The sequence below is a fragment of the Drosophila hydei genome, unplaced genomic scaffold, assembly GCF_003285905.1.
Source record: "Drosophila hydei strain 15085-1641.00,03,60 unplaced genomic scaffold, DhydRS2 tig00000131-arrow-arrow-pilon, whole genome shotgun sequence".
Taxonomy (NCBI): Eukaryota; Metazoa; Arthropoda; class Insecta; order Diptera; family Drosophilidae; genus Drosophila; species Drosophila hydei.
The window spans coordinates 177,130-199,097 of record NW_022045671.1 but is presented as its reverse complement, the minus strand read 5'-3'; the positions used below and the strand labels follow the sequence as shown (position 1 = coordinate 199,097).

Sequence of the window (21,968 nt, the reverse complement as noted above, 5' to 3'; positions counted from 1 at the left end):
AAATATATTTATATATATATAAATTTATATATATTACAGATCTCGCGCTCTCTCTCTCTCTCTCTCTCTCTCTCTCTCTCTCTCTCTCTCTCTCTGTCTTCCCCATGAGCTTAGCTTAGCTACTGATCCGCAAACTCGATTTTGGTCAGCTCCTTGCTGCTGCGCGCATCACGATGAAAGCGCGAATTGTGCGTGGACAGGGACCATTTGGTCTTGAAGTTCTTCATGCATATGAAGCACTCGTACTCCTTACTCTGGATCTCCGAGTGCCGCGAGGCAATGTGCCGCCTCAGTGCATTCATCGACTGCAGCCGCCGCTTGCAGAAGCTGCAGATGAGCGCAACTCCCGCGGGCGAGCTGTCCTCCACGGTGGCCACAGCTGCAACAATTCAAAGTGCATTCAAAATAAATTAAAGCTTTACAATATTTGTGCAAATTAACAGTAACAACAAGACAAAAAATGAGAGTGTGGCCTTTAAGCTGGAAATACGTATGGTTCTTGGCTTTTATTGTGTATATTTCATTTGTGATTCTCGCAAGAATTTCCTATTTCGTTTTTTGCTCTTTGCTTATCAAAAGGAGACGAAAATTTTAATTTCATTTCATATATATATATACATATATATATATATATATATTTACTTATATACATGCATATTTGGTTCGCTTCACATTTTACTTCTATTTCATTACACGAGATACGAAAATTTCAAATGTTTTGCAAAATTTGTTTTTGGTTTTTAAATAGAAATGGTTTGCTACCCTTGCAGAGGCAGTTGGTATAAAATTTTATCTTTACTATTTTTTTTTTCATTGAATTCTCAACTCTAGTGGCTGTCAAACTGTTGTTCCATTCCATTCTGTTGCAGTTCAAGTTGTCGGGGCGTGGCGGCAACGTGCAAGTGTTTCATACCGCAAGCAAGCGAAAGCTAGATGCAAGTTAGGACGCATTCCATTCCGTTTCGTTCCAAACTTGAGTTTGGTACTAGTCAGTCTGCTTGGTAGCTGAGCGTCAGTGCGCGTATCTAGAGTGTTTCATTTCACAGCGTTTCAGTTATTAGCTGCTCAGCTTTCGCTATCTTGGCGTATGTTTCATTTCCATTTGGTTCCACTTTCATATTTGCCCACACAAAACTAAGCTAAGGTGTCTTCTACACATGTAAGGTACAAAACGACTGTTCCATTCCGTTGCATTTCCAATTTTAAAGCTTAACTGACACAGCTGTAGCTGTCATTCATAAGATATTGTAAAAAACGTCTTTCTCGTATAAAAAAACTACAATGAATTTGATATTTTTCTATGAACTTGAAATATAGCATATATATATATATATATATATATATATATCCTATACTATTTATATATATACTATATATTTATCGTATGACTGGCAATTCACGTGAATGCAATTCTGCAAGGGTACATAGACTTCGGCTAGCCGAAGTGAGCCACTCCCAGGTGGCGCTTCCAATATATCTCTCTTTGCTCTATATATAATATATGATCTGACATCAAAAATTTGTTGTAATCGATACGATATATACATACATATATATATATATATATATATATATATATATATATATATATATATATATATATATATATATATATATATATATATATATATATATATATATATATATATATATCTATATATATATCTATATATAATACGCATGTGCTCTTCATTTAACATTTAGCCTTTCAATTAACTAAGAGTACATATATATATCGATATATATACATATATATATATATATATATATATATATATATATATATATATATTAATCTTTATCTTTATCTTTAGCATGTGTGTGGGAATTTGATTTTCAATTAACTATTTTTTGTTATTTTCGCGTTCGATATTTGTATTTAAATACGTTACATAGTATAAAAGAAACTAGAATATACAATGAATATATATATATATATATATATATATATAGGTATATATATATATATACATATATACATGTGAATTATATTTTTCCCTTCATTTGTACAAGTTGAGCAAAAAACATAAATTTATATATATATATATATAAATTTATATATATATATATATATATATATATATATATATATATATATAACATATATGTTGACTGTGGGTGCTTGGGAACTGTCAGCCTGCTCTGGCTTTGGTTCGGGCGCTCTAGAAATTATATAGTATATATAAGCTTAGTCTACGCGCTATATACGTATGTACAGTTATGTGACTTTACTTGGCTAACTAATTAACTAAAATACATAAATAAATTTCAATGTTATAGACTTGCTTCAATGTATCAGGAATATATATATATATAAATATATCTGCATATACCATTTGGTATAGCCAAAACATGCTGAGAGATATTAAGACATAAATATATATCAAATTATATATAGTATATACATAGCTAAGACAGATCTGCTGCCGCACTTTATATATATATATGTTTCTATATAACGCAGATCGCATCTCGTAATTTTGCTTTAACTTTAGGTCTTATGCTAAACAACTTGGACAAAGTAAGTGCTAATGACTGGAAAAGTGTTTAAACATTATATTTTTGCGTTTGCCTCTGCTTCTTCTTTAAGTCGTTATCGTTATCGATTTTGGTGCCACAAATGTCTTTCACTTTAGCATTTGCTTTTCTAATGGACGAAATTTTCTATCTCTCTCTCTCTCTCTCGCTCTTTGCCTGCCTCTGTCTCTTTCTGTGTCGTGCGGCTGTTCAATTGACGCCATGCTGCACCTGAAAGATCGTCCATCAGTTCTCCGTTTTAATGGCCACCTTCTGCTCGTGGGAGATGCGTATGTGCTCGCGCAGGCTGTATTTGTTTTTGAAATTCTTATTGCAGAGATCGCATTTGCGCGGCGGTTGGGGCGTGTGTTGGGTGCGAATATGTCTCCAAAGATTCACCGTGGTAATAACCATTTTGCAAAACTGACATTCTGTCCATTTATTATTGGGTGAATCTAAAAATATACAGAAAAATAGGACACAATTAGGACAATTTGCTTGCGACTTGCCACTTTTCATTTCGATACTCTCTCAGTCTTATTTGTTCTACTATATTTTCTGTTTTATTTTTCCCCTGCTCGACACACACAAATTTATATAAACATATAGACAAGCACTTTGGAGACATATTCGACGCCAAGATAAGAAAAAGAAGAAGACAAATATAAACACAATAGAATAAGCATGTTAGCAACAATAAAGAAATTTATAATCATGTTTCACACACACTCCACGTCCAGCACCAGCCAGAGCAAACATTTACTATATATATATATACATGTTTAATTAAATTAACTAAATAAAAGTAACGAAATTATAGTAGTTAAGCTAAAATATAAAAACATAAAACATGCGAAAGAATACTCAAGGAACTTCACTAAGTCCTTGGAGACTTGAGACTTAAACTAGTTGAGAATCATAAGCATTCTATTTATAGAACTGCAATTAGTGTTGGCTGATACTGAAAGAATGTGGACATTCCTTAGCTATTGTTAGCTATATTATTAGGTTAAACACTTACAGTCTTAAGATATTGTATTATTTCTCAACTCTCAGACTCATTGTGAATATAATAGATCTTACTTCACGAATTTATTAACTAAAGATATAGATAAAGATGTAGAATTGTAGAGACTTTCTCTAACTGGTTTACAAGGGCACAAAGATCTGCTATATACATATATATATATAACTTGGATCTCCAGTCTTTAGTCTTGAGACATTTTTAGTGAGCTTACCATTCGTGCCGCTGGCTTTGCTGTCCGTTTTCACAGGCGTCACGGAGACGGTGGTTGTGGCACCTGACGTCGGGGCACTTGGATCCTCGAGCACCGCCTGGGCGGTGGCTGTGGCCGTCGCGCCGCTCTCAGTGCCCAGCAGGCGAGCTGCAAGCAAACGAGTTTGACTTTAGTTTTAATGCACATCAAATTTATTATATATATGCTATGGCACGGCCACTCACTCATCTCGATGGCGATATCTGCATTGTCGGGATCCGCTTGATACTTCTCCTCGATTTCGGACTCGGTCAGAATCTCGTATTCGGATGAGTATTGGGCGACAGTCTGTGCAGCCGCTGTCGTTGCGTCCTGGGACGTTTGCGGCGTCGCGCCATCTGACAGTCGATCGTCCACCTCGCTAACTATATAATCGGGTATATCCATTTTAACGGCGCCGCGCAAAAATGTCATCTCCGCAGCTGCAAGCAAATTGTAAGTACAATCAATTAGAACGGATTCAATCAGCAGGCATTAGCTGTGGACTACGATAGACATAGAGTTTGAGGCTTCGACTTGCACTAGATTGTTATCGAGTTTAACAGGTATAAAGCTATAGATAAGGTGCTACTAACTATTGAGATGGAAATTGTAGTTAACAAATTGGCTTATCTTCTCGGCACACAACTTCTATTCTATTGACGAACTTAGGCTTAGCTTGAGTCTTCCAATAGCCTTAGATTAAGGCTAATGCAAACTTTCTAGCTTTAAATCTGAGCTGTACAGACATCGATGCATGCTATGCTCGCAGATATATGTGATAGGAATCTGATTCGACAGACAATAATAGTCAATACATTGAGTTAAGTTGAAGACAGTTACTGACTGGCTGAGTATATTTACTATGTACACCTTATGCATATGCCAGCTAATTGATTTGTCCAGGTAGTTCCATGGCTTTGCTTACTTTTCACAATGGTCTGTTCGTCCTTGACGGCATAGTCGACCGTTTCGGTGGTGTAGATGTTGTCATCATCATCGGAGAAGGTGATCTTTCGTTTCTTAACGGTATTCGCTGCTGGCAGCGACACCGTGTTGGTGATAGTTAGGTGCTGCGCCTGCGCTGCAGCCTGCTGCTGCTGCTGCTGTTGCTGCTGCTGCTGCTGCTGCTGTTGCTGTTGTTGCTGAGGCGGCGCTGCCTGAACTTGAATGTGCTGTATCTGGGTGCTTTGTACATGATGATGCTGCTGCTGTTGCTGCTGTTGTTGCTGCTGTTGCTGTTGGGTTTGCTGCACCTGCAGTTGAGCAGCCGCAACAGCAGCCACCTGCGTTTGTACTTGCGTTGCCGTTGCCGTTGCCTGCAACAGCGTGGCCGTTGGTATTTCGATCGTTTGGGTATTGCCTGCAACAGTCACCTGCTGCTGCTGCTGCTGCTGTTGATGTTGCTGCTGCTGTTGATGTTGTTGCTGTTGTTGATGTTGCTGCTGCTGCTGCTGCTGCTGCTGTTCATTGACGGCGCGTATTGTGCTGGGTATCGTTTTGATGAGCTTATGTTCGCTAATGAGCGGGACCACCGGCATTTGCGGCTTCTCCTTCTCTTCGGCTGTGAGGCCCTGTACGGCGAGCAGCTCGGCAGTTTGTAGAAAGGATTGCAGCGCCTCTTGCTGCACGTTCACCTCGCCCTATTCAATACAAAATAAACGTTGTTCAACCAAAGGTGAGTTAATTAGCTGCCAGCCGCTTACCTGATACATAAACTCGACTATGGAATTGAGATCTTCGAATTTGATAAACTTAAATATAATGACTGGATGCGGATGTGGATTCTCTTTGAATATCTCCTTGAAGTAGGACGAGCAAGAGCTGAGCACCACTTTATGGGCCTTGATCCTGCGCCCATCCACGCACAGGCTGACATCGACAAAATCATCGTTCAGCCGATGATTGTCCAGTGAATAGGTCAAATGTCTCAAATAGTTATTCCAGCGCAACGAATATTGCTGTGTGGTGGCCATTGCTTGAAGCCGGGATCAACAACTCTGTTTTCCCCTTCGCGCAACCGAAAGACACTCAATGCGCCTGCCTCTGCCGCCGCTGCTGTCGCTGCTGCTGCCTAATCCAATTAACCCGCTGAAACTACTGCGCGTTCTCGTGTGCCCAAAACACACAAAAGAATTGTAATAATAATAATAATAAAACTAAGCAACCAAACAAACAAATAAATTTAACTAACTGTTTGCACACACTTCTGCATTTGTTGCAATGCCAATTCAAAAATGATTTGTTGTTGTTTGTGTTGCTGTTTGTTTATTTTCAGTGTATTTTAGCAGCTAATTGCGGAAAAAGACGCCAGCGCAAAACTTAAGCATTTTATTATACAGCACGCCGAATTATGCCTCTCACATTCGATTAGGCTTTACGCATTTTGACTATATTTATTTATTTATTTATTAGCGTTTTGTAGGTATTCATTTTTCAATATTTTCTCACTTTTTTTCACGGCAAAATTAGTTGCTTTTTGGCAAAGCGTATGTTATTGCGGCATTATGTTATACTCAAAATGTGCTTGCTATCGACGGGCTATCGATAACACTGCTCTGTATAATTAACAGCGGCTGCAGCTGTTAACCGGCGCACACGTACGCCAGATGGCGCCAGCTCAACTGTAGATTCAAACTCGAAAATGTTATTTGCGTTTAATGCATACAACTTTATTTTACCAAACCCATAAAATTAATAAAGAAAAAAAAAATGTTTCTAGTGAAAGTAAACAAAAAAGGCAACAAATATTCTATAGAGAATGCTGGCATTAGGGCAAGAGAACGCGCACTGCGTAACGATAAACGAGACGCAGCAAAAATCCATAAACTATGGCGCGAAGCAAATAGTCCAAAACATAGAAGATTTTGATACGAAAACGTGCCTTGCTGCTGCTATCGGGACTCTCATTGAGCAGGAACTCCTTGGCGCCGCGTATGCCATTCTGAAAGAAGTCCACATAATTGACGTTCATATGCTGAAGGAAGCCAAAGGTCGGTCTAAAACAAAGCAGCAGGAAAGTAGAAAGATTTTCGAAATTCATGTCGACTTGAAGATGCCATTGCTGTCTCACTCACACTTCATCTATGGGCACGACCTCGTGCAGAGCAAGGCAATTTGCATTTTCGAAATGCCATTCAGTGTTGGCAAATACCTTCAGAGCAGCAAAGGCGGCAAAGATGCGGCGCTGCAGCTTCAGAAGGCTGCAAGAGAGGAGAGAACGAGAGGATGAAGAAAAGGGACAGTGCAAATCACGCGGAGGATCGCGGTAAACTTACAAAGGCTTCTCATTAGACAAACGCAGTAACGTGTCCACCACAACGGCCATCATAATGTGCATTGTTATAAACTGTGCCAAAGAAAAGAGATAGAGCGATAGAGCAATAGAGGGAGAGAGAGAGGTAGAGATTGTAGACTCACCCGAACAAAATGTAGCACAGGACATAACGTAATGCTCCCACCTGGCAGCCAGAGCGTTTTCTCGAACGGATTCTGGCGTATATACCTCTTACCAATGTCTATCACATTGCCCATGGTAATGGGTGCGATACTAGCCATGGCGCAATTGATCACATCGATGGGCTTGTCTTTGGCAGGCGGCGTCTTCAAATAGTTGTAAGCGGCTATGATGAGACCGCGCACGACCACATCGGCGGGCACAAAGTCGGCCACAATGTAGGGATCACAATTTTGGGAGCGTAAGATGCCGACGCCACAAGCGACCAACATGCCGGTGGGTCCATTGAAATTGTCCGCCCAACCAGGCACGGGCTCCTCCAGCGTCGAGATGACTGCATGAGGGGTGCAGAGAGAGAGAGAGACAGATTGGGTAGCGGAGAGCGAGAGATGAGGCAAGAAGATGAGATGAGAGAGGGAGAGAGAAAAAGGAAGAGTGAGAGAGTGTGGGAGGGAGAGACAGAGTGAGGGAGAGAAAGAGAAAGAAATAGACGATGGTAAGACTCGCATGAATAAGATCTTACTTCTGTATGGAAACATTAAAAAGTCTGCCAAGTTGGAGAGTAAGCAGATTTTAGTCGAGCTTGAAAGCTTATTTCGTGTATCAAACTTTCTAGAAGTAGAACTTTCTAGATAATATTTGAAAGATGTCGAATACCCGAATACTAGATAGAATCGAACTGCTAAACTGAAATTATACTAATTGGTTCTGCCTAGCTTTCTAGAAGATTCGAATTGCATAAATAAATATGTTTCCAAATCAAAATCAGTTTTCTATAGCTCGGAACGAGCAAAGCCCAAAGTCTAAGTATTGATGGACTCTTCAAAACTTCGGCTGAAAATATTTCAGGTCTTATCAGATCATCGATGAAGCTTTTTTCTGGCCGTCCTATCCAATATCTGTTAACTATACCAAAAAGATGCTAAGATACTAAGTCCACACAACTACTGGAAGCACTTCTACACACATAAGCCGAACACCTACCGATTGAGGGCCTGAATATGAGGATGGGTAGCTGATCCTTGTAGTCATTGACCACATGCTCGGCCAGACTTTTGGTGAAGGTATACGTGTTTGGTTGAAAGTCGCTATACCTAAGGGGGTGTCAAAAGAAAGAGAGTGAGATACCATACTGATAGCTTCAGCCCAGATCGACCTACTTCATATTGAAAATATCTAAAGTTTCCCCATCGTAGGTCTCAGCTAGTTTGATTGTCGTGCGCCAATCCGCGTAGGGCGGATAGATGCGCTCCTCGACATCGATGACCGTTGGATTCGAGTAGGTTGTGGAGACGTGAATGAAGGCCTTCAGCTGTTTCCAGTGCAGAGCGAGCTTGACCAGCTCGTGCGTGCCCCGAGTGTTCAGCAAAATGGCGGAGCCCAAGGGATCATCAAAGCTGAAACGAACGGAAATATGAACTGAGCTGCAGCTAGGCCTGAGCGCTCTTCCACCTACCGCACAGAGGCAGCCGAATGATAGACCACAGTGACGTTGGATAGCTTGGCCAGATCCGTGTCGCTAATGCCCAGACCCAGCTTCATGCAGTCCCCGGCAATGGGCACAACCTTGGACACTGTTTGGGGCTGTTCGCGGCGCAGGCGCTCAAAGAGCTTCGAATTGAGCAAGTCCTCCAAACGCCGCTCGATGGGAACGCCCTTCTTCGGACGCAACAGCACATAGATCCTGCCCAGCGACGGACAAGAGCGCAAAAGTTTCTCGATCAGCGCTTTGCCAACGAACCCTTAATAAAGAAAATCGATGTCTCCGATATAAATATATATCTGGCCAGCCATATGTATAGATATAGTTGCTATAGCTTCGCCTACCCGTGCCGCCGGTCAAAAAGATTTCCTGATCCTTAAACGCAGCTGCAATCGACATTTTGTTAAGCACGAATCGAATACCAGACGAAGTCTAAAAAGCTGATCGTCAATTTCGGCTAAACAGTACCTGGACTACGTTCCCCATTATGCAAATTGCCTTCGATTGGGGCAGCGTGTCAATTTGCTGAATATTCAACTGCAGACAAGAGCAGCAAATTACAAAAGTAAAATACTTCCAACCTGGACATCTTTTTCTTACCTTCTAAAAAGTATCCATCCGCCACTGTTAGGCATGCACTTATAATCATTTATCTATTTTTTTTTTTTTTTTTTTTTTTTTTTATAATTTTAAGCAGGGGTATGCCTAAGAACTTTTACCTTCAGCTATGTTATGCACACACATAACTGGATACCAAATTCCAGATGTCTAGTTTGCATAGTTCCTAAGTTTTTAGAGTTGGTATTTTATTAGTTGTTCGATTTGCTAGCAAACTGCGCTCGGTATTTTAATATAATTTAGCTTTTATTATATATAGCTATGTGCATACCAAGTTTCAGTAGTCTCGTGTGCATAGTGGCTGAGTTACGAGAGTTGGTATTTTGTTTATGAGTGAATTCATAGTAAAGCGTTTGAATTTTTTCAAGTTTCTTAATAAAATTTCACTATTATGGCTTACGACTAGCCGTATGAAAAATTTTATGCCACTCACTCGTATAGTTATCGAGTTCCATGAGGTTAACTGTAGGACTTGTCGCTTAGATTGTGTCTGAATTCAGTCTCATAGATTTTCCACTGATTGCAGGGTATTCAAGCTTCGTTGTGGTGGAGCCGAGATGTATATAGGGGAAGTACGGTAGTGTCATCCGGTTCATGTTTAATCCAACGAATTGAATCAATAGGTATATATGTATATATATATATATATCTATACGCATCTGAATTTGCATATGTGTATGTGGTAGAACCTTTCACATAGAAATACTTAGTTTATGCAGCTAATTCTATAAATAGTGTGATACGATATCTTCAGACAAAAACAGGCTCAACTATGCTTACAACTGGTCCACAAGAAAACGGTAAATAAAATTTGATATGCTGCGATAAAAATAAAACAGAAGAATGGAAAATTACCATTTGCAGTTAAGAGTCTTCCATAGTTAGGCAAATGTGGCACAAAATCAATTTATTAAACCAAAAGCATTTAAAAAAGCAAAGCTTTCAGAACGATGCCAACAAATTGTGATAGCGGTTAGAAACGGAACTTTAATCGCAGTGAGATGGGTCCGCTCGTTCGTTTGCTTTTGTATTCATATGGAATGGTACACATTGCAAGTTTAAGGTCATTAACATAAACTCATATCTCTCCTTCTCTTCCTCTCTCTCTCTCTCTCTGTGAGCGTTCCACTGCCGACTGCATTTTGAGAGCGGGAGAACGCAACCTTAAACCAGCTGTGCGTGCATGTTGGGTAGGTTTTCAAGAGAAACGAAAGCTCGACAAGTTCGCTGACCCCCTCACACTTACAACAGAACGCTATTCTTTTCCAGCAATATGCATAGGCACTCTTACATCCATGTATGCATATATGTAAAAGAGAATACAATTTTCTTTTGCATTACACAATTTAATTAACATTTTTACGCGTAAACTTATAGTCATTCAATACGCATGCAATTAGAAAATACAAAAAAAAGTACATATACATATATCAAATTTTTGCTTATATAAAATTTCAAGGGAGTTGTGCAGCAAAAGAAGTACACAGAGCGCGCAACTGGCTGTCGGATTTACTTCCCCAGCAACTTGAACGTTCATATCAATATGTGAGTGAGTAAGCTGTGTGCGTATTAATGCATTTGCCGGCCGGCAAAGCAAGAGTTTAGAGCGAGAGCGAAAATGAGCGTAACGTTAGGCAGTCAGTGTGAGAGCAAACGTAGTTACGGGAAAAGGGGAAGTTATCAAGTGAGAGAGGGGGGAGGCATAAAGTAACAGAAAACAGAGTTGGTTAAGTTTTTTTTCCATCATATTTTTGTTTCACTTTGTTGTTTATAATTACATCATAATTAAAAAATAATACATAAGGTTGTGTTTGAAATTTTACAAAACTCTTAGTGTTGTTTTTGTGTTTTGCATATTTTGTGTGTTGTCTTTTATTTGCTTCTTTTTTTTTGAAGGGGAATATTTTAGTCGCTTATCTGCTGCTGCTTCTTCCTTGCAGGGAGTGTACGCATATGTGTTTGTGTGTATATGTGTCATGTTGTAGTTGTGGATTTTTGTTTTAGAAGTGGAATGGCATAGAGAATATGTTGTTGTTGTTCTCAATTTGTTGTTATATTAAAAGGTATATTAAAAAAAAAACAAAAAAATATTATGCATTTATCATATATCTCATGTGAAATAAATTAAATTAATGCTAGAACACAACAAGACGACGACGAAGATGATGTGTGAATATAACATAGCGTGCAGCTCCACATAGAAGTTGTTGTTGCCACTCCACTTGCTGCTCCTCCCTGTTGGTTGGTGTTGCTGCTTAGAAGCACTTGCGGTGCACAATGGATGGGCCGGACTCATCGTATTCCTGCTTGGAGATCCACATCTGCTGGAAGGTGGAAAGCGATGCCAAGATGGAACCACCGATCCATACGGAGTATTTGCGCTCTGGTGGTGCAATGATCTTGATCTTCATGGTGGATGGGGCCAAGGCGGTGATCTCCTTTTGCATACGATCAGCAATGCCTGGGTACATGGTGGTGCCACCAGACAGCACTGTGTTGGCATACAGATCCTTACGGATATCAACATCGCACTTCATGATCGAATTGTAGGTGGTCTCATGGATGCCGCATGCCTCCATACCCAAGAACGAGGGCTGGAACAGGGCCTCGGGGCAACGGAAACGCTCATTACCGATGGTAATGACCTGTCCGTCGGGAAGCTCATAAGACTTCTCCAGGGAGGAGCTAGAGGCAGCGGTGGCCATCTCCTGCTCGAAGTCGAGAGCAACATAGCAGAGCTTCTCCTTGATGTCACGAACAATTTCACGCTCGGCAGTGGTGGTGAAAGAGTAGCCACGCTCAGTGAGGATCTTCATCAAATAATCGGTCAAATCGCGACCAGCCAAATCCAGACGGAGAATGGCATGGGGCAGGGCATAACCCTCATAGATGGGCACAGTGTGGGAGACACCATCACCAGAATCGAGGACAATACCAGTGGTACGACCGGAAGCATAGAGCGAAAGCACCGCCTGGATGGCCACATACATGGCGGGTGTGTTGAAGGTCTCAAACATGATCTGTGTCATCTTCTCGCGATTGGCCTTGGGGTTGAGGGGAGCTTCGGTCAAGAGCACGGGGTGCTCCTCGGGAGCCACACGCAGCTCATTGTAGAAGGTGTGATGCCAGATCTTCTCCATATCATCCCAGTTGGTCACAATACCGTGCTCAATGGGGTACTTCAGGGTGAGGATACCACGTTTGCTCTGTGCCTCATCACCCACATACGAGTCCTTTTGGCCCATACCGACCATCACGCCCTGATGACGTGGACGGCCCACAATCGATGGGAAGACAGCGCGGGGCGCATCATCGCCAGCGAAGCCAGCCTTGCACATGCCGGAGCCATTGTCGACAACCAATGCAGCAACTTCTTCGTCACACATTTTGTAAGCTAGAAAAAACACACAAGAAAAAAATTAATCAAAATGGCCACCATTTAACACACTCTCTATACATAAAAAAGAGAGCGAGTGTATCTGTGTGTGTGTATCTGCATTTGCTCTCTTTGAGCTGAGGGGCAACACCCTGCACATAAATCAACAACTTGACAAAAAGCTCGAGAGTATATCACCACGGCATATGCCGGTGCCAAGCAAGTGGCCAAAGGAGAGAGCCGCTCTCGTCTGAGCATGCATGTGTGTGTGTATACGTAGTCGCATAAAATGGCCGCCATTTGCACGAAGAAAAAAAATCGGAAAAAATTCAACACTCAAGCCGGCACCGAATTTTTTTTTTATGTTTTTAAGAAAGTGCATTTAGCTCTGCATTTTTATTCATATTCATTTTTATTATTACCTTTTTGTTTTATTTAACAACAAACGACGAAAATTGTTTGAAAAAATTGAATTGAAACTTTGCAATTCAAGTTGAAAAATTTGTAAACCACACTTGGTTATTGGTAGGAGGCGACGAGGCAATAGACTGACTAAAAATGCAACCGCACCGATTGACTGCCGAAAGAGGAATGAACAAACGACAGAATGCCAGTTACAGCTATTTCAAGCGCTGCTTCAAGCGACGTCGTCGTCGTCGTCGTGATATCTGTGCGAGCGCGCCGCTGCTCTGCCAGCTCGCTCGCACGCCATCTATGCTGGCGCATGCGTGCGATAGAGAGCGCACGATTAGCGCGCTTGGCTTGCCAACTTTTGTGACCATATATGGTCATGTTTCGAAGCGAATCGTCGTGAAGGAGAGCTGGAAATTGTCGCCGCTTTCGCTCTCTCACGCGCTGTAGTGTGGCAACGGCGACGTCGATGGCAAAACCAACGGTTGACAATGTTGAAGGTTTTCTCCATTTTAGCGCGGCTCATTAAAAAAAACCGGCATTTTTGCATTCAAGAAATGCCGAATAACTTTAATGACGTGATTCTTTGACTATATCTAGCCAACTTGCCTACGTCACTTGCTCCGTGAGCTGTACACACATGCACAATGTACAAATATAAAAATATACCATATATTAATATATATACATACATATATCCACATGTATATATATACATATATATTTCTACATTTTTGTGCATGTGTTTGAATTTGTTTTGTCTTCAATTTGGCCGTTACTTTTCAAATTGTTTGCCATGAAAGTTAATTGAAGCGTGGGAAAAAAAGAAAGTGTTTGCGAATTGAATTGCAAATAACTGAAAAAAAACTGTCACCACTTGTTTCTTTGATATGCTCTTCTTCTTTTCAAGTTTTATTGGAGTTTTCGAAATTCGCAAAGGGCACGCCCCATCACTTGATCTATCGCACATATAAACACAGCTACAGCTGCATAAATATGTGTTGGGTGCGTGTGCGTGTATATGCTATTTGCATTCTTCTTCTGCTAGCTTCTAGCGCTTACGAAATAAGCTTTTATATCTTATCGATTCACAAATTGTTTGTGATAACAAAATTGTTGAGTTGTTTTTTCCACAAGCGCGTGACTTTTATTTTTGTTTGATATCAGTGTGATACTGGTTTGGTTTTTGGTATTTTGATTACGTTTTTCGATTTCAATTATCTGATGGTCAATTTTATTGACGTTATCTCACATATTCCACAAGCACTTGTATAAAAAAAATTGGTTTATTTAAAAAAAATATATATGTATATATTGCAGAATAATATACTCTATTCACGATTTTTTATTGCAGTTTGTAAAGTGTATTGATTTTTGTTGTAGGATTTGTTTGGCTGGATTGCTTGGTACTGATGTAAATATACTTACATTTGGTCTGTTTTGATTAAAATTAATTAAATAAATATAAATTAAGTCTTTCGGTTTTGTGTGTCTTTCGTGTAGACGACTTTAGCTGGCTGCTTTAAGCGGTTTTGTGTCGGGAGGTGTATTCCACACTGCACAAGAACTCAAACTGTAATGACATGAAAACTGGTCGGCGTTTGCCGTTTTATAAAGCCCGGTATCCGTCCATCCCAACCGGCACAGTAACTTAGCGCCTTATCAGCGCCACTTACACACTTCTCCAGCCTGGCTAGCGTTTTACCATATATGGTATGAATTCAATTTTTACCCCGTTGCCAGCGATAGTGTGTGTGTGCTGCCCCGTATCTGTGTGCGCCTATACATGTCTCTCTACATACACCAACGAACCTGTGTGCGTTTGCGCCTGTATAAACGTATACGTGTGTGTGTGTGTGTGTACCTATGCGTGTTCATATGCTGCTCACAAAGAGTATGAAACAGCATATTTCCCTACTTCGGGTGTGACGGCCATCAGATTGCGTCATTTTGTCGAACGTTTTGCAGCATGCAGCAAAGTGCGTAAGCTTCGATTATGTTTGTGACTCTTAATCAAAATTATCTCAAATACAGATAGCGAAATACAAATAAATTTATATAATATATAAGTTGCGTACAATTAAAGTATTTTTCAATTCTTTCTTGTAAGCACAACTACAATTATTTGACCCTCTGAAAATTTTTCATATGAACCTTCCTTCAACCCAAATTGTAATAACAGTATGATTTTGAGTCATTAGATGTCCTTGTCTAACAACTGCAATTCAACAAGACAACTTATTTGAAATTATGGGCATTATCTGATGCAAAATAGAAATGCAGGGTCTTCATTAGTCGACATAGTTATCTAGTTTTAAAGCTCGGTTTATAGCAATAACGGCGCCAGCCCAAAACAGCTGCCAGTTGATGCGTCAACCGCGCGTTTGCGCAAAAGAGACGGAGGCACACTCAGTCATACACACACACACTAACTTACATAGAATTACGCTCGCTCATTCACTTGCTGGTGCTCAGCGTAATGCTGACTCAACTTTACTCTGAGTCGTTTATGGCTTGTTTTACTAGATTTTGAAAAGGTATTTTTAAAAATTGACTAGTGCTAAATGATTAAATAATAGTTCTTATCATTATTGACAACTATTTATAATATTTCATAGATTAAATTCTGTATAAGACATATTTACAGACTGCTAATTGCATTGAAAAAGCCGCTCTCTCTGTCTCTCTCTCTCTCTCTCTTTCTTTGTATCTCTTGCAACAGTGTTAAAAGTGAAAGAGTGCAGTGCGAGTGGTTGTCAGACTCAAAGAGGGGAAAGCTGCATAAAACATGCAGCATACATAAGTATGTATGCATGCATGTATGAGTGTATGCAACCACATGCATATATACATATAAATGAGCAAGTGTGCGGTTGAGTGTTTGTGGCTGTGTAAGTATTCGTTCAAATCGCTCTGAGTTTTTGTAACGGCAATTGCTCATACATGGCTAGCGGACGCATTCTTCTATAGGCAATCGTGTATATTTACTATTGCCGGTTGACTAATCATTGTTTAAATAATTGCCTATTTTGAATTAAAATGACGCACAAATAGCTAGAAAATATCAAAAGCAACCGCTTTAGCACGCAACAAACACATACATTGATGCACGTGCACACAACATACACACTCAAACATAGCAACAACGAGCAGCATCACAAAAAAAGTGAGACAACGCGAGTGAGAACGAGAGAGGCTTACGCAGGCGTGCTCTCTCACGAACAGCTTTGAAAAGAAAACAACAAATGTTTGCGTTTTGGGGTACGGTGGCCAAAGGAGTGGCAAAAAAAATGACGTTGCCAGTCGCAGCCCCAGCGCCGCAGCTCCATTCGATCACATTGCATTTCTATCTACATACATATATATGTATATACGTATATATATATACTTATGAATGTGTTTGTGTATGTATTTGCCGTCACTTGATTCGTGTACATGTATGTACATACATGTATGTATATATGTATGTATTTTTGAAGAAATCGAACGTTGAGCTAGCTGATTGTGTTGGGCCACTGTTCGTGGAATTGTTCAAGGCAGACGCTCAATTTGATATGGGAGCTGTCGTAATTTCATATTTTAACTGAATAACTGAAGAAATTCTCATGGTGTTAACTGCTATTCGCTAACGTCAGCATTCGCAGCATTCCAATCAGCTTGTTCTTTTTGCTCTGCTTTCGTAGATAAGCATACATCCACACATACATACAAACAGACATACATGCGGCACATACCCTACATATCGTTAGCCGGTTTTGATGGCTATTGAATGTATTATATTTCTTCTATCTTTTGCTCTTTGTTTCTTTTACAGTAATGTTATATTTTATATCATAATGATTATGTATTTGCATGTATGTCTATACTTCGTGAATCCGTTTTTTAAATTAACTTAGAAACATTTTCCATGAAGCGCATTTGCTTTAGACTTCACCTTTGCCTAGGAAAGTGCAGCTAGATATATGCATACATATATACATATATGTTTACATGTATTCTTTCAGTTCTTAGAGGTTTTAATTAGTGTGTGAATATAGTTATGTATGTGTGTATGTTTGTATGCACAGAGACAGATGAGTTGCGACCTTGTCACTGGCAAAGGGGGAGTCAAGGGAGGCTGGTGTATGTCTGTGCGTACACACAGCTGGCTTGATTAAAACTAGAAATAATTAAATGGCCAAAAACGGCGAATTGACGTAGCCGATGACTTTGAAATGGCTGCGTTCACAGACATCAACAACAACGACAACAAACAGCAATATCAACAACAACAAAAGCTACTACACAAGAGCCATGATCAATGACCTTTCTCCAAAAAGTTTGAAGCTCGTCACGTTTTCTACACACACACAGTGAGTGAGAGAGAGCGAGAGAAGCACGCACGCACTCACGCACACTGTAAAAGAGCAGAGTGAAAAGGGGGTACACAAAACTCGCACAGCCGCCACACTGCAGCTATATGTATGTGTGTGTGTACACATACACGCAGAGAACTCTGTAACCATAAAGAGCGCAGAGCTTAGGCTCAAAGCTGAAGCTCGCGAGTCAAAGCCAAAGCCAAAGCCATAGCCGAAGCCATTGTCAAGGTCATTGAATGAGAAAATTTTTACGTTTTTTGCAATTAATTTGGCATTTTACGCGCGTATTTGGTATTAAGATGTGCATTGCCTCCCGCTCTTCTCTCTCCACTCGCTCGTCAAGTGCACTTGCAGTCGTAGAGTTGTTTCGTCGCTTTTGGTCACGCTGCAAAAGTTGCACATTTTCTCTACAACTTTTGTATAGATGACTTATTTTGTTTTTTTTTTTTTTTTTTTTTTTTTGGACAGACGCAGCGGCAGGTATGACCAGTTGTGACCATGATAAAAACAAAAACGTGCACCAAAAATCGCATTGATTGTCTGCTTAATTAGAGTGCAAACGTTTAATTGCCATCTAGGCGCCATTTAAAGTGGGATCAAGCTAAACATATCAATTGTCAATCAACTTTTGTTATGATAATTGCCATATTTCAGATTAATATCAAACGCTCATAGGCTCCATAAAGTGGAGAGTTAGCGAAACACTCCTGTCTATATGCATATGTGTGTGTGAGCACTTTCCATAACATTTCAAGCATGCCTTTACGAAATGCTTGTTTCAGACAATGGTAGAACTAATAGAGAGCAAGAGAGAGAGAGAGACGGAGAGAGGGATAGATTGTGGGACGTATCAGTGCCCAGTGAGCGTTTGTCTGCTGCGTGCACAAATTGCAAAGATGAAGAAGTCCATAAATAATTGCATGAAACTATGAAAAATTTATTTATATATAATGCCAAAATACCAAATAGTTGTTAATTGCCTTTGGCTAATTGCGCTAGAGATGAGTAGCCGCAACAGCTATCGTGCGATAATTTGCTATATATAGATGAACAAGCAAAGTAAAAAGCCATAAAAAAAACTAGTTCAACTACTATTGAACTGGCTCCAATTTAATGCCACTAGCTAGGCAGCAGAGTGTTCCATCTCCAATTGGCAGCTAATGGGCGCGTTGCATGCGACGATGCCGATTAATGAGCTGATGGCGATGATAATAATGATGACGATGGCGATAATGATGTTGTTCAAGAAGAAGCAGAACTTAAAGCAGCTTTTGGAAAAGTGAAAAACTATGTTTGATTGTTGCAAGACGCCATTTTTCACAATTTCACTTCGATGCCAATGCACGGCTGTATTTATGCGTGTCTCATGCATTTGTCTCGCTATATCACTCTCCCTCTCGCTCTCTCTTTCTGTCTCAGGATAACATTATTAATGATGATGCTAATACTAATGAGAACGATAATGATTATCTAGAATGTACACAGTAAGCACAGGAGGTGCATTTGCTAGGCTTCTACTACTTGTTCGCTGGGCAAATGCAGTTTCATTGAGTCAGACGGCATATGGGCAGTCCCCCTCTCTGCTGTTTGTTTTCTAGTTTCCCATTTGCTGGTTGCTGCAGCGACCGCAGCCGAAGGTGTTGAAGCAATTGAATGGATGAGACGTGGCTCGTTGTGGGAGTCGCCGCAGACAGCGCGAAGCCCGTCTGAGTCGTAATTTTTTTTATTGAGCTTTATTTTGCTGTCTAGCGATACCCTGTACCAATTGCCAGTGCATAAAACCGGGTGTATTTCTTAAGGCATGCGAATGGCAAGCGTATATATATGTAGATGTATATATGTATCAGACTACAAGACTGGAGATATTTTTACTTTATTCATGACTGTCGTATCCAAAAAATGTTCTTCCTCTGCAGCTTGATAAACTTGATATGTATATGTGCTAGCAAAACCCAGGGTAGCGGCTCGTCCAGCACCTTTACTTTTTCTTCTCCACATATTGTTGGTCATTTTTTGTTTTTTTTTTTTCTTTTTTTTTGCGGCATCAGCGTCGGCGAGACACAGCGAAACTGTATGCGAACCTGATGCCGGCGTCTGACTGGATTTTCCATTATTTTGATATCTGTTGGATTTTGTTTGGGCATTCGAACGGCACCTCGCTGAGCATAGTAAGTATCTGATTGGAATCGGAGCTATACATCCAATGGCAGCCACTATTTCTGTATATAGTTAGTTATTTTAGTCTATGCAAAGCATAAATAAGTCAATCACTTCTATTTATTCATAATATCCAATTGGACGTGTGCCTTCTAAGAGACGTATAAAGAATTTCTCTCCAATTATTATTGGATTGGCTTACTTCAGCCATGGCACAAAGTGAGTGAGAGAGTCTCCAATTTGCAAAAAAAAAGCTTGTCTATGCAACTACATTGCCAAAATATACACAATTAAAGTTTAAAAAAACTACGCATAATTTTCACAATTTTTAATTATGACAGCTCCAATGGGCAGTAGAACAGTCACACACACATTCAGCCATACAAATGTATATATGTATGTACATATGTACACATATACGACGTTGCATTTATATGGCTAAAGCAACATATTTGCATGGTGAAGTAACTGTGACAACTAAAACTACTTTAAAATAAAACACAGTGAATACACGCTTTCAGCGCTATTATAGCAATTATTTATATATTTTAAGTATCTGTATTCATATTTATTGTTAATCTACTGTTGTTGCCAACTGTTTGATATGATCGGTGGGTTTACTGTAAGCTAACATTTTGTGCGCCACTGTTAGCGAGTCTTCACTTTAACGGCGAATCTAAAGAAGGCCGCAGCCACAAGAATGTGGGTTGCAAAAACAAAACCTTAAGTGGTTTTTAATCAAAACGAGTGACGCCTATGTATGTGTGTGTGTATGTGTTTGTGTGCATGCGTGTGAGTGTAAGTGTGTTATACTTATTAAGCGTGTACTGGCATATATGCATAAGTATGTATGTAAGTGTAGACCATCGCCCACACATACACACATGCACGCTCTCATTCCCATTTCCATTCCCACTCGTAGCGTTGTTCCCATTCCAAGTGACTTTTAGGTCGGTAGATTGGCTGAAGCTTTTCGCAGGTTTGGCCCGTTACGGTTCAGCGCCAACAGCTGGGCGTGCGCCTCTGCCTCTGCCTCTGCCCATGCTTTGCTCTGTGTGTGTGCGAGTGTTTGTGTATGTGTGCGTGTGAACAACATCAATTAAAGAGACAAGAAATTCAAATAAAGTTGCAAAGTCAGCCGCTGGTCAGCAATTACACAAATTGAAAAGAATAAACGCACGTGAATCGCTGCGTGCGTTTGTGGATTTGGATGCGCGTGACAAACGAAAAGCTTAATGTGCGTGCAACAGGAACGACTGACTGGTCACACCCAAAATTTAGCCAACAACAAAATTAAATATTGTTGCACGTGGCCAGCATTGCGTGAAGGCGTCGACTTTATCGCCTTTTTGTCAGCAGAATCCATATGCTTAAGACTGGCGCGCTCGGTCCGTGCTCCACGCCTTTCTCGCTGCAATCAGCGGATATGGCGCTGATCTATAACGGAACTGACTTTTCCATTGCATATGCGGGCGCTCATATCACTTGCACTCTCGCATGCACATGCACACATTTATGTATGTATGTGTGTACTTACAAGACACTGATACGGTACTTATTTAAAGATATGGCAACACTCGAACGGCGCCCAGCACCCAGCACTCAGCTAGGGGCGCCTTGTTGCCCTCTTATCATGGCTATAAATATGTGAACACTCACTTCCAATACAATTGCCAAGCAGCCTATAAATATTAAAAAAAAAAACACAAACATACATATACATTTAGTGATTAACTAAAAGACCTGATAAACGATAAACATTTTCGTTTTGTTTTTGTTTTTGTTTTATTTTGGTGTCAACGCCTAAATAAATATATGAAATTAATGTGCATTTTATTTGTTGTCGCACTGATAAAGCCTTAAACAAAAATTGAGCAATGAGTCAAGCATAAATAAATTGTGTGTTTTGGCAGCACATTCCAGTGGCTGTGCGGCTGAGAGCGAATCGTGCTTATCATTGGAATTAGACATTGACCATGGGAGCAGAATGAGTCATCTGAGTCGTCCCACACGGACATGCACAACAAGCTCGCCTTACACACTCACACACTCACACTCAGCGAGACAAACAGTTCGCTGGGGCGGCTTGAGGGTCGCATTGAAATACATATGACGCGGCAGCTTAATTCCATGTTATTGGAATGATTCATTTAGCTGAAATGAAAAGTATTAAAAACTAAAAAACAAATTCAAGGGTTCGGACGATTTGCATATGAAACATCGAAGAAAGCAATGCCAACGATAACAACAGAAATAAAAACAAACGAGTTGCTAAAAACTACAAAAACAATCGACACTAATAATAAACGTCGCTGTGGATGGGGAACAAAGCGCT

At 40.2% G+C, this 21,968-nt stretch overlaps 2 protein-coding genes across 3 annotated transcripts; both read right to left on the bottom strand.

Annotated features, from left to right (window-relative positions):
- Positions 1-104: 104 nt before the first annotated feature.
- Positions 105-9,156, bottom strand: LOC111597332. The gene is made up of 13 exons (XM_030223097.1): positions 9,058-9,156; positions 8,687-8,972; positions 8,391-8,627; positions 8,215-8,324; positions 7,194-7,564; positions 7,052-7,122; positions 6,851-6,976; positions 6,547-6,772; positions 5,480-5,758; positions 4,702-5,416; positions 3,980-4,216; positions 3,756-3,902; positions 105-379 (listed from the first exon to the last, which is right to left on the bottom strand). The coding sequence occupies exons 1-13, from the start codon at positions 9,110-9,112 to the stop codon at positions 120-122; spliced, it is 3,120 nt and encodes a 1,039-aa protein (XP_030078957.1). The 5' UTR covers positions 9,113-9,156; the 3' UTR covers positions 105-119.
- A 2,397-nt stretch (positions 9,157-11,553) lies between these two features.
- On the bottom strand, positions 11,554-14,699 carry LOC111597353 (actin-5C). Of its 2 annotated transcripts, none has more exons than XM_023312001.2 (2): positions 14,547-14,699; positions 11,554-12,725 (listed from the first exon to the last, which is right to left on the bottom strand). In XM_023312001.2, exon 2 carries the CDS (start codon positions 12,715-12,717, stop codon positions 11,587-11,589), a length of 1,131 nt encoding a protein of 376 aa, XP_023167769.1. In that variant the 5' UTR covers positions 12,718-12,725; positions 14,547-14,699; the 3' UTR covers positions 11,554-11,586. The 2 variants fall into 2 exon arrangements, with proteins under 2 accessions (XP_023167769.1, XP_023167768.1); XM_023312000.2 differs by lacking the exon at positions 14,547-14,699 and adding an exon at positions 13,130-13,296.
- Between the last annotated feature and the right edge of the window lie 7,269 nt (positions 14,700-21,968).

Coding starts and splice junctions, on each gene's coding strand:
- LOC111597332 (XM_030223097.1), bottom strand. CDS start 9,112: ATGTCGATTGCAGCTGCGTTTAAGGATCAGGAAATCTTTTTGACCGGC. Junction 8,325..8,390: donor TTAGATATTTTCAATATGAA/GTAGGTCGATCT, acceptor ACACCCCCTTAG/GTATAGCGACTTTCAACCAA. Junction 7,565..8,214: donor CATATTCAGGCCCTCAATCG/GTAGGTGTTCGG, acceptor CCCCTCATGCAG/TCATCTCGACGCTGGAGGAG.
- LOC111597353 (XM_023312001.2), bottom strand. CDS start 12,717: ATGTGTGACGAAGAAGTTGCTGCATTGGTTGTCGACAATGGCTCCGGC.